At 43.8% G+C, this 11,888-nt stretch overlaps 1 protein-coding gene across 8 annotated transcripts in view; it reads left to right on the forward strand.

The window, feature by feature from the left end:
- NEDD9 (neural precursor cell expressed, developmentally down-regulated 9) overlaps window positions 1-5,646 on the forward strand; it is a 100,624-nt gene extending 94,978 nt beyond the window's left edge. For 7 of the 8 annotated variants that reach the window (XM_035560261.2, XM_050708882.1, XM_035560260.1 and 4 more), the window contains 2 exons: window positions 313-402; window positions 1,903-5,644. In XM_035560261.2, coding sequence (XP_035416154.1) covers window positions 313-402; window positions 1,903-2,412 — 600 coding nt within the window. In that variant the 3' untranslated portion in view covers window positions 2,413-5,644. Of the gene's footprint in view, window positions 1-312; window positions 403-1,902 lie in introns of all 8 variants that reach the window. The other variant, XR_004780745.2, reaches the window with a different exon arrangement.
- The last annotated feature ends 6,242 nt before the right edge of the window (window positions 5,647-11,888 follow it).

The following is an 11,888-nucleotide window of genomic DNA, read 5'->3' on the forward strand; positions in this document are numbered from 1 at the left end:
GGTGAGAGTTGTTGATGCTTCTTTTTTTTCAAAAGCTGTTTGCAGGAATGTAGCAAGTAGATTGTCACACTAAGACATGTTCAGGAGTAATTTCACCAGGGTGATTACTTGCTCTCAAATAGGACTGTCGCACAGACAGCAGCAATAGCCTTTTACTTCAGCTATGCTATCTTTTTCTTCTCCCTGCTCTCAGGGATCTACTGCCAGTGAAAAAGTCAATACAAAGAAGCCTGCTATTTGGCCTATAAGTTGTCATTTAGCTCAGGAGCAGTTTTGATTTAACACAGTGTCTTCTTACATTATGCAAAACAGGGGAAAGACGAGTTTGAGAGGCAACAGAAGGAGCTGCTGGAAAAAGAAAATATCATCAAGCAGAGCAAAATGGAGCTAGAACACCATCAGGTATGTTTGCTGAGGTGCAATAATCACATTGAAACGTAGCGTTCTTGCATATACGGAGTACTGATCAAATATAACAGGAGAGGCCCTTGCCTTAGCACTGTGTGACTGCTAGCACCTTGGCTGTGAGACATGCCTGAGTGCCAGAACACACAGCTAGGAAGTCCCAGATGGCTGGGACTGGGTCTTGGCTAGACAGTGGACCGAGGTTAGCTTCTTTCCAAGCCAGTCAAGTGTGCCAGTCAAGTTCCACCATTAACAGATTCAGGAATGCAAAGGACAAAGACACACACTGTCATGATCCAAATGAGAAATGGTGAGCATCAGGATTGCAGCACTTTCCTTGCCCTTGGCATCTGTGTCAGCCATTGCTGATGCCAAAGAAAGCTCAAGTATTTACTGCAGATTAGCTGTTCTGAAAGTCAGCATCTCTGCCCACTTTGTTTCCTTGCTGCCACTTAGTAATTGTGTGGAAGCAAAGCCACAGCTCTTGGTGTTTGGAATGACATCTCTTGTGACACAAATAAGCCTTTCCCTTGAAAACAATTACCAGCCATCTCAGTTTAAGAGATCAGTTATCTTTTTTATTACAGTGCACCACTATGGCAGGCTCACTGTGTACATGTAATAGAAAGCAGTCCCTATCTCCAAAAGTTCTCGTCCAAAAGAGAGGCAGACTTCTGTAGTGTCATATAGTGGGTCGGTAACAAAGCCAACCTGAGAACTCAATTTTCCTGACCCACAATCCAGTGTCTTAGTCACTGGACCACACTGAATACACATGCTGCCTGCACATACATTCAGTGAACAACAATACCATTAACTTTAATACTGCTTAACATCACTTTAAAGCTAAAGAAAAACAAACAGGCAATGTAAGATTGATGACTGTCATTGTGCCATTAATCCTTCAGTAGGTTGCTGCCACATGATATGGCAGCAAATTTTACATTAAAGAAACAAAAGAGCTGAGAACGTTTCTGTTTCCCCCACTTTTGGTGGGGAGGACAACAATAAAAGACACCTCATGTTCTGCATTTCCTGCTGTCTGAGCATATTAAACTTTTGCTTCATCAGCACTTAAACTTAAGTGCCTGTCTTTAATTTCCCAATTGTCATCTCAAAATCCCACAGAAATAGCAGGTTTTTAAAGATTGCATAGTTGTCGTTGTCACTTGGATCCATCCCTCATTTACGATTTCAGCATATTCTAAATGAGAAACAGCCTGTAAATTCAGTAGGCTTCTAAATGCAAATGGAATGTTTTTAACGTTTTTTTTCTTCTGAACTCTGTTTAGATTTATGTTAACAAAAGCTCTCCCCCACTCTTCACCCTCACTCTCCAAAGTAAGATATTCTTAAGAACGTGTACACTAGTTTTTATTCAGTGTGAAACTAATCTAGGATACCTGTATTACTGTTCTGAGGCATAAGGTATAATTGTAATACTTAACCTCTTTATAGGAACATTATTTGAAGAGAAACTTTTTATTTGTCTTTCAGATCAATCAGTTTCAACAGTTGGAGCAAGAGATCACAAAGCCTGTAGAGAACGACATTTCGAAATGGAAGCCACCTCAAGCTCTCCAGATTGCAAACAGCGCTGCTGCCTCTCATGACAGAGAGCCGCTTTTATTCTACTCTGACCAATACGAGACTCATTTCAATTACCTCCTAAACACCATCGATGCCTTTTTCAGTTGCATCAACAGTTCTCAGCCCCCCCGAATCTTTGTTGCCCACAGCAAACTCGTCATTTTGAGCGCTCACAAACTCGTGTTCATTGGAGACACACTCACACGGCAAGTGACAACTCAGGACATACGCAACAGAGTGAGGAACTCCAGCGACCAGTTGTGTGAACTGCTGAAGAGCATCGTGATGGCTACAAAGATGGCTGCCTTGCATTACCCTAACACCGCCACGCTACAGGAGATGGTGGACCGAGTAACAGAGCTGTCTCATCAGGCACAGTTGTTTAAACTCTCACTAGTCCAGATGGCATCCTTATGAAACAAAGCAGAACATGACCCACGAACAGTGAAACAGAAAACTGGAACTATTTTTATGTAAACATTATCATTTATTTTTTGAAGATATTTTACATGAAATGTTTTAAATATGTTCTTACGAGTTAGAGAATCTAAAGAAATCAGGGATCTGGGAATATATCTTGCTCCGTATTGTATTTCTAATATACATTTAGACATGTATACACTCTGTATATGTTGCTACATTCCCTAAAACATCATTAAGCACCTTAAAGTATGCGTCGGGTAAGCAGTGCATATCTTTTGTATATACTGCTGTTTCTTCAGTATATTTAACTGGATGCTGCACTCTTCTTGATTCATTCCATCTTAATTTTGGCACATGGACTGGTTGTGAAATCTCCTTGTAGCAATCCATGAAGCAAGTGTAATGGTTCTTATAGAACCCCATTCCCTTAATGGAATTAACCTAGTAATTTCCAAGAACTTTAACTTCCCTCTCGCTGTTTTGTTATATACAGGATTCAATCATTCTGAGTAGTATATATGCACAACTGCAACAAGCAACAAAGTATGTTTTTTGGGGAGAAAAGCATGTTTAGGCCATATAAGAAACAACTTTCTAAGAAGGAAAGAACTGTACATATTAAATATCTTATGGCATTCAAATTTTGCTGTTTCTAATAACTATACAATATCAGATTTTAAAACCTGGAGTCTCAGCAACATAGATTTACGTTTACCTTGTATATCCTTGCATCAGCAATTAAATTAAAGTCATGGTCAAAAGCCTTGTTTATGGACTCAGAGTTATCCTGAGAAAATCCACTGGGCTCATCTTTGAGGGTGCAGATGAGCAATGTCTCAAAATATCAGTCCCTCCAGAAGGATTAAGGTAAGGATTGTAATTCATATAGGAAAAACAACAGAATTTGAAATATTGGATAATTAAACATATGTATACATTGTATGCAATTTGATGAAGAAATGGCACTTATTTTTTTTCTAGGAAAAATTCTTGGAAATTAATTGCATCTACTTCAATTTTGATTTCCATTCAAGTATTGGGCTTTTTTTTCCCTAAATTCTGTTCCATAGCTACTGGTCCTTCTGCACTACAACATTACCAGAAATGACCTCCTGTTTTAATAGGGCAATTACATCAGCAGTATACACAATCTTACACAATAATTTTTCAACTTGGACCCTTAAAAATTAAGAGTTGCAGGGACCTTTAGAAACTTCATGTATGCCAGCTGCTCCAAAACATGTATACATGTATAAACTTGTTTTTATTGGTTGCCTTTTGCGTACCCCCTAAAATTAAGTCACAGAACACCAGTTGTGCATGGTCCTCAGACTAGAAGCTACTCTTCAAAGTGGGCAGTAGGAGCAGTTGAGCTCATAAATTCCAGGCAATTGTGGCATTTTAAAAGCAGAAACACTACTGTCCTCAGATAAGCCAGGGTAGTGCCACATTGATGTATTCTGACTGCACGAGAGTGCAAATTGCTGGTAAATACACCATCACAAGATCAGTAGCACCTAGAAAACAGACATTTCTGCTTAACTTTTTCTGTTCCCCTGTTTGTATCTACATATCTGCCTTATTGCAATGGGATTCACTGTCTTGAAACAAAACAGTTGCAGCAGTGTATGAAACGTTGCTGCCTTAATATATCATCTCAGAGTAAAGACTGCTCTTAGCATCCGTAACATCACTTCAAGGCTCCAGAAGGTCCCCAGGAAGTCCCAGCCCAACCTCAGAAGCATCAGGATCAGCCCTGGTGCTTGGCTCAGGCTTAACATCCAAAGCCCAAATCAGCTTGAGAATAAGGGTAGTTATCCTAGTGTAACCAATAGCCAAAAAATTATCTTCGTGAACCTGTTTTGTACTTGTGCTGTTTGGGATTCGTTTGGTTTTCCTTGTTCATTTTTTCCATTGTATATTCTTAGGAAGTGAAAAAGTGTTCTGAAGCTTAGCTGTTATGCTGATAGTCTGTGCTTTCAAAAGAACCTTAATCACAAGCCTGTATACAGATTATTTAGCAGGGATTCATTTTTAAATTGTTAAATGACTAGGGATTGGGTTTTTTTGTTTTGTTTTTTTAATAAAAGATTATATTTGGCCTTATTTTTTTTCTTGTTTGTAAGATGCTTAGAGGACTGTAAAAGATCCACATGGGAACCAGAAGAGCAGCTTTGCTCAGTGCAGCCATCCCTTCCCTTCAACCAACAGTGACAGCCTCCCTCTTCTACTGTGTGCCAAGTTAAGTGCAACTGGGCCTCGATGCCACCTGAAATAACCATATGGCTTGACAGATCAGTGTTTTCTGAAAGTTATTTTCCCATTTCATTGCTGCTGAGGCGTTGCCCTCCCTGCTGTCAAACACCAAGAAAGAGAAAGAGAGAGTGCAAGAAAGAGAGAAAAAGCCTGTCGCTGGCTGGGATCAGCTCCACACTTAGGGCAGTTCAGCTGCCAACAAAAAAAGTTCCTGCAGAGAAAACACAAATGAAAGCCTGGAGAACAAAGTGCCTGGTGTGGCTCCTTCTGTCTTTGCAAGGGGACAGCCAAGGATCTATGATGTGGTTCCTGGGAGTACTCCGTTTTGTTCTGCTAAATTTTAAAAAGCCCAACAATAAAGGAGAGACTGGATAACCAAAACAGTTCAGAATAGAAAGCAGAACCTCTTCTCTCTCCTCCCTGAGCTGCAGCATCCCCAGTCAGTTGCCAACAAGCTGCTGCTGTTTGGCAACCGAGTGGATGGCCCATGTGAAATGAGTCTGATGTTGTCCTGGTTTCAGTTAGGACAGAGTTAATTTTCCTCCTAGTAGCTGGCAGGGTGCTATGTTTTGGATTAGAATGAGAAGAGCGCTGATAACATGCTGATGTTTTAATTGTTGTAGAGCAGTGCTTACACCAAGCCAAGGACTTTTCAGCTTCTCGCTCTGTCCTGCTAGCGAGCAGGCTAGGGATGCAGCAGGAGCTGGGAGGGGACAGACCCAGGACAGCTGACCCAAACTGGCCAAAGGGGTATTCCATACCATCTGACGTCATGCTGAACAATATATAGGGGTGGCTAGCCGGGGTGGGGGGGGGCCGGCTGCTCAGGGATAGGCTGGGCAGCGGTCAATGGGTGGTGAGCAATTGCATTGTGCATCACTTATTTCGTACACATTATTATTATTAATACTATTATTATTATTGTTGTTATTATTTTTCCTGTCTTAATAAACTGTCTTTGTCTCAACTCACAGGCTTCACTTTCCTGTTTCTCTCCCCCATCGCAGAGAGGGAGGGGGTTGGGTGAGCGAACGGCTGTGTGGTGTTTAGCTGCCAGCCGGGCTAAACCACAACAGATGTCCAGCAGGGAAAAACGTCTGCCTCACACTAATGGCAAACACAGAACACACTTGGCTTCTTACTCCAGACAAGGAAGTAAATATTAATTCTTATTAATTAGACAAATGCTTCCTTTCTCTCCCAGAAAGATGACGAAGGGAAAAAGAGGAGAGAAAAGCCGCTCTAGAAACTGGCAAGTTTCAGAGAAACTGTCAGTCCCATCATATAATCTGTTTCTGTAGAGCCCACAGGAACTATATTTTACTGCACCCCATACCACACAACTCCCCTGCTGCACCTCTGAAGTTTCTTGCAAGCCAGGGCTGCACAGCTGCCGTAGTTGCGCTCCCTGTGTATTTGCTGGGACTTCAGGAGACCTGCTGTCTGCCTTTTCAGCTAAAGCAATGCAGGTGAAGTCAGTCAAGCTCCCACACTGCCACCAGATTACACCCCAGTATCTTCACATCCCCCGTAACGTCTATACCCTAGAGCTTCTAGCACTCTCCAATACATACATCTGGGATACATTTATACATTTCAGATCTGTCCCTCCCACATCTCCTGCTGGCACTCCTCAGGGCATTCCTACGCTGGTAACACCATCCTTCTACAAACAAAGCATCCAAAGCCCATTCTTCTGCCAGGTTCTCCCTGACAAACCCTTCCTCCTGGCTGCCTACTCCATCTTAACATGCCTCAGTCTCAACCTGTGGGAAAGGAGTTCGCAGGTGGCTTTGCACTGTTTCACACATCCCTGAATTAGAGATAATGAGGAAACAAGCGGTAGAAACAAAAACTTGAGCAAGGTCGAGATAAAGTCAATTGGCTACAGTGGTTAAAGATGAACTTTGGGCAGTGGCCAATTGCTGGCTGGCTCGAGATGCAGGTCTGAGTTTCTCTAACCAATTTTATGACAGATTCGGGCGCACAGACAGCGCGTGGGGCTACAGGGAAAGTATATGTAGTAGTGAAAAAGGGCAATAAACGTCTCCTGTTCAAAAGCCATCAGGAGTCCGTGTCTTTCATCCCTTCATCAACCTAAAGCCTTTAGAAACTTGTCATGCTTACTCCGAAGTCGGTTCTTAACCTTCCCATGCCTCCTTCTCCTCTCACATTAGTCCACATTCAGGCAGGAAGGTTTCCAGGGTGAAGTATAGTAGTTAGTCTCAGTGCTCCTTCTAACTCTGAAACATGTCCACTCATTTCCTCACAGCATACGCTGACAGTTTCAAAAGATATATGCACCACTCTTGAATCAACTGAGCAATTTTTCTGTCCAAAATAAGATTAGAAGACCTCAGAGATAGACTATCCAGATAATATGGATTTTTTTTGAAGCATTTTTCTATTTGCATCTGAATTCCACCCAGGACAGCTGCTTTCCCTGTCTGAGGAGTCCCAGAAACAGTTGTGTGGCTCTTTGGCACCACAGCTGGCCTACAGTCACACCTAGCTCTTCAAGAATTCCTAGAAGTGCTTCTGACTCAACTGGGTGTTGAACAGTGCCTGGATGAAGTGACAGGCAGTAGAACACCTAGCCCAGCCTTACAGCAGGGCTGCCGACCTCAGAGCGAGCAGGAACAACAGGAACCTCAGCCTCTTGGGTTGACAGGGGACTGCATGGGCTCCCTCTGTAGCTGGTATCACCTCGGCTTCCCCCAACGAACCACTCTGAGACAGACTTCCTTTGATTAAATTAGAGACAAATTTTCAGTGCAGCTCACATTTTTAGTGATGTCAGAGCATGCTGGACACACTGCTGGACTCACTTTGGAAACAAGTACATCGTTCTCTTAGTCTTCAGTGCTTGCAAGTTACAGAGGGAATGAAACAGCAGCCAAACCCTGGAGCAGATATCTCCCCACAGCTCCTCATCTGGGAAGCTCTGCCGGGTTCAGAGTGGTGTGCTTGTCATCCCACCACCTCCCAGCTCAGCAGCTTAGGGCTGGTGTCCCAAAGCAGAGGAACAGCAAAGACTGTTTCAGGTAAAAATGTCAGGGCATGGACCGGGCATGCATGCAGGCTTCACTTCAGCCTCGTATGGCAGCAGAGCATCAGGAGTTGCCGGTGCTGTGGCAAGAAACAAGGAGACAAAAGCTGCTTTTTACTCCTGATAAACTCACATCTCTACATTTGCCATGGGTTTATCAGGAGGAAAAGCTGAAATGTTCCAGAATGCAGAACAGTGCTGAACAGAACAAGACTTTCCTGAGCTTTACTTTGCAATAGTCATCTCCACACACATGTTTGTGCCTCATTTCTCCTTCCAACAGGCACTGTCAGGCTAAATACAGCCCTGAACGGATTTGCAGCCTGCTTTCTTCTGCCTCTCCCTCTGGTTTTAACTTCTGCCCCTGCACTCCCACAAGCAAAGTTCATCAAATCCACGTTCCTTGTGTAAGTCTGTGTTGTTTCATTGCTATCTCCATGGCTTCCCTGAGTCACTGCTGGGGGAAGAGCCCCGCAACTGGGAAGCCTACACACACAGAGCTGCAGCTGCAACAAATTCAGCATATCTCCCATCTCCCTGTCAAAGGCTTCTATTTCTCTGCTGAACATGAAGGGGCATGCTATCTTTTTCTGTACAAGCAGCAACTTGATAGATCAGGCTGACTACAGCGAGAACAGAATGGGGGAGAACACTGTGCATCCGGTCCACAGGAGATATATAAAGCTCACCCCACCTGCAGCATGTTGCCCCGGCCTTGTGTCACAAGCAGCAGCTGCCTCTGCAGGCCACAGCGTCCCATAAGAAAAACCCCAACAACATCATGATTCCCTGGCTCCACACACCCTCACACCCATGTGCTGCCGGCCAAAGGAGGGATGTAAAACCTTGCTGCAGCACGGGGGGGTTGTCCTATGAGATCAGGGTGATTTTTCTGCTTCCCTGTAATTTCCCTTAATTACAGGAAAAGCGATCGCAGCTCTTTAAGGCCAAGCTGCAGGATCCCAAATGCAAGAAACCATTTGTAGCTTCCCACTTAACTAACTTTACCCCATTCAGCCCTGCAGCCAGGGCTACCTGAACCATTTCCAGCCAGGAAGGTGAAGGAGAAAAAATTCCCAGAAGCATCTGCTGTTTATGCAGAGGCGGAAACAGGCTTCATTTTACAATGAAGGCTGCAGTGAAGGACAAGCAGAAAGGTCTGCAAGAGGAGAGCAGAGAGGAAAGAAAAAACAGCAGCTTGCTCTGACTTCAAGTAGCCTTGCAGAAATGAATCAATCTTTAAACTCTTTGTGCAGGTAGAAGGCTCCGGGGTATTTCCCCCATACACTGATTCAAGCCTGGCTTTATTCCCAGCTAAACTCAAAGATAAAAAGCCACAAGAGTGACTGGCCATGAACATGAAAAAGAAAAATGGACTTACACTGTTTTGTTTTTCCACCCTGTGCTTTGATTTTATGAAGGATGGTGAGAGCAGCTCAGCCAAATGCCTTTATCTCAGGAGGCGATTTAAGCTAGAAACTGGTACCTGTAATTAACTTGCATTCCAGAAGGGGAGAAGTTAACTTAACTGGGCTTTTTTTTGTGCTGCATTTCAAAGAGAAATTAATTTTTGATAAATGAGAACAATCACATGTATTTTGCACTGCTCGACCTATAGTTTTTGTCACTTGTCGCTTGAGACTGCTAACAGATTTACTTCAGGAATGAGCACAGCCCTGCTGGCAATTCGCATTGCTTTTATAGGAACTAGTGCAATGAGTGAAAGGACATTCCCAGAGCAGGGCTGCACTTCACAGGACAGATCATGGCCCTGTGCACATATGCAGAAGGTAGACACAGGATCCAGCATTTTTACCCTGCAGCAGCAGCAGAAGGAACTTTAAATAGACTAATTATGAATCGCCTAGTCTCCTGAGTGGAGTCCTGAACACTGTGGTGGTCTTTGTTTCTGTGTAGTTTAGAAACAACAACCGTCCTGCTTTGTGGATGGCTCACCTATAGGAGAAATTTTGTACAAATTGGTAGCTTAAATACTGTTCTCTAGGTATGTTTCTCTACTGTTTTCTAAAATACTTTTATTCTTGATTTGTAGCCCCAAATACTCTGGTAAAGATATATATACATTTTTTTTTCCCCTGTTGAAAACTAATCAAATGCCCTGGAGCATGTCCAGAGAAGGGCTACGAAGCTGGTGAAGGGCCTATAAGGAGCAGCTGAGGGAACTGGGGTTGTTTAATCTGAAGAAGAGGAGGCACTCAGGGGAGACCCTATTGCTCTCTACAACTACCTGAAAGGAAGGTGTGGGGAGCTGGGGGTCGGCCTCTTCTCACAGGTAACTAGTGATAGGACTAGAGGGAATGGCCTCAAGTTGCACAAGGGGAGGTTTAGGTTGGAAATGAGGAGACATTTCTTCTCAGAAAGAGTGGTCAGGCATTGGAATGGGTTGCCAGGGAAGTGGTAGAGTCACCATCTCTGGGAGTGTTCAAGGAAAGGTTGGATGTGGTGCTTAGGGACATGGTCTAGTGGGTGACAATGGTGGCTGGGCTAGATGATCTTGGAGGTCTTTTCTTGATGCTACGCACACTGACAAATCCTGCAGCTGTGAGCAGTATGAATAACCACCAGCTCCACCCAAGGAGTAAAGCTGCTTGAAGGCAGAAATACAAATGAGAGCCTACTCCTTGTTCCCTCTTTTCTTCTCCCTACGGGTGGTGTACTCAGAAGTGCCCCAGTTTGGGTCAGTTCATCTCTTCTCCCAGTGTAAAACACCCCAGGTGTGACTCGTCTTGCTTATCTAAAGACATTTGCACATGAGCTCTCCTTAAACTGAATAGAGAGAAATAGACAGACAGTTTACTCCTATGATTAGTCCAGAAAAAATAAACATGGAAAACTAACCCATTTCTTTAAGCTGGTCTTTACAACATTACAGTATGTTCATAACCCAGAGAGGTAAAGAAATGCTGCTTCTATTTTATGGCAAGCAGTAAGAAAAGCAGATCCCTCTTGGTACTTTTGGGATTTCCTTTGAGGCAGATCATTTCTGAGGTCACTTTCTTTGACAAAAAAAATAATCCAGTGATCCTCTACTGCAAAACAACATGCAATTCCCCCAGGCACAGGACTCTACACACAGCTCATAGGTTTCCTGGCATGAGGCATGCAGGCAAATAGCAGGAAGGCATTCCCTGCAAGGGGATGTCCCTGTCCCTCCCAGCCAAGATCCACCAGGATTTCCACCGGGATCGCTAAAAACAGGGACAGCAAAGGTGCTTGACCGCACTGGGTGCACTGATGGGCGGGTGCTCAACAGGTCTCCTGCAATGTGCTCTCTACCTGCAAAGCTTGAAGGCCCACGCCATCTAGTGGTGAACAGCTGGGCCCCAAGCTCCCTTTTCACCCACCTTTGGCAACAAAATCCTCCAGGTTTCAGACAAGACAGGCACAATTCATCTGTTTGAGAAGCCAGTCCAGAGGTAAGCGCTTTCCTGATAGCCACACTATTACTGCAGCACTTAAGAGGAACAGGAGGACATCTTGGAACTAAAGATAAGGGAAAAGTCAAGCCTCCCCTCAGTATTTGAATCCTTTAGAAAGTATAAAACTAATGCCGTTTTGTAAATGTAATTGCTGGTAATTAAATGATGCAAATGTCAAATAAACCTTGTGATTTTGGCAAATTAAGAGGCTAATACAGAAAGTCAACAGAAGAACTGAGAACGAGGTCCAGAAAGTGAAATTTGTATTTGCTGATACCAGACTTTCAAATCCTACTGAGCCATTCAAATCCTCCAGCACAGAGGAGATATTAATATCACATATAACAAGCTACCCTCCGCTGCAGCAGTTTTGAGGAGGATGTAGGGTGTGCACACCTCCTGGTTTGCTAAGTTACTCCAGTGAAGGCAAGGCAATTGAAGCTCCAGTCACAGGTTTCACAGCACAGATTTCTGTATAGAAGGCTGCAAGTTTTAATGGAAGGAATGAGAATCAGCTGCCTGCATCGTACTGCACACACACAGCCCCAGCTGGGAAGGATTTGCAGGTAAATAGTTATCAGGCCACAGCCCCCAATACAGGACACGTCTTCTCACCCTTCCAAGTTCAAGGGCACTGGCAGAGTCCTGGTGGCAAAGCACACAAGCTATGCTAGAAGGAAATACATCACAAACAGTGTACATGTACAGTACAGATGCTCAAAACA

Source organism: Cygnus atratus, chromosome 2, assembly GCF_013377495.2.
Source record: "Cygnus atratus isolate AKBS03 ecotype Queensland, Australia chromosome 2, CAtr_DNAZoo_HiC_assembly, whole genome shotgun sequence".
Taxonomy (NCBI): domain Eukaryota; kingdom Metazoa; phylum Chordata; class Aves; order Anseriformes; family Anatidae; genus Cygnus; species Cygnus atratus.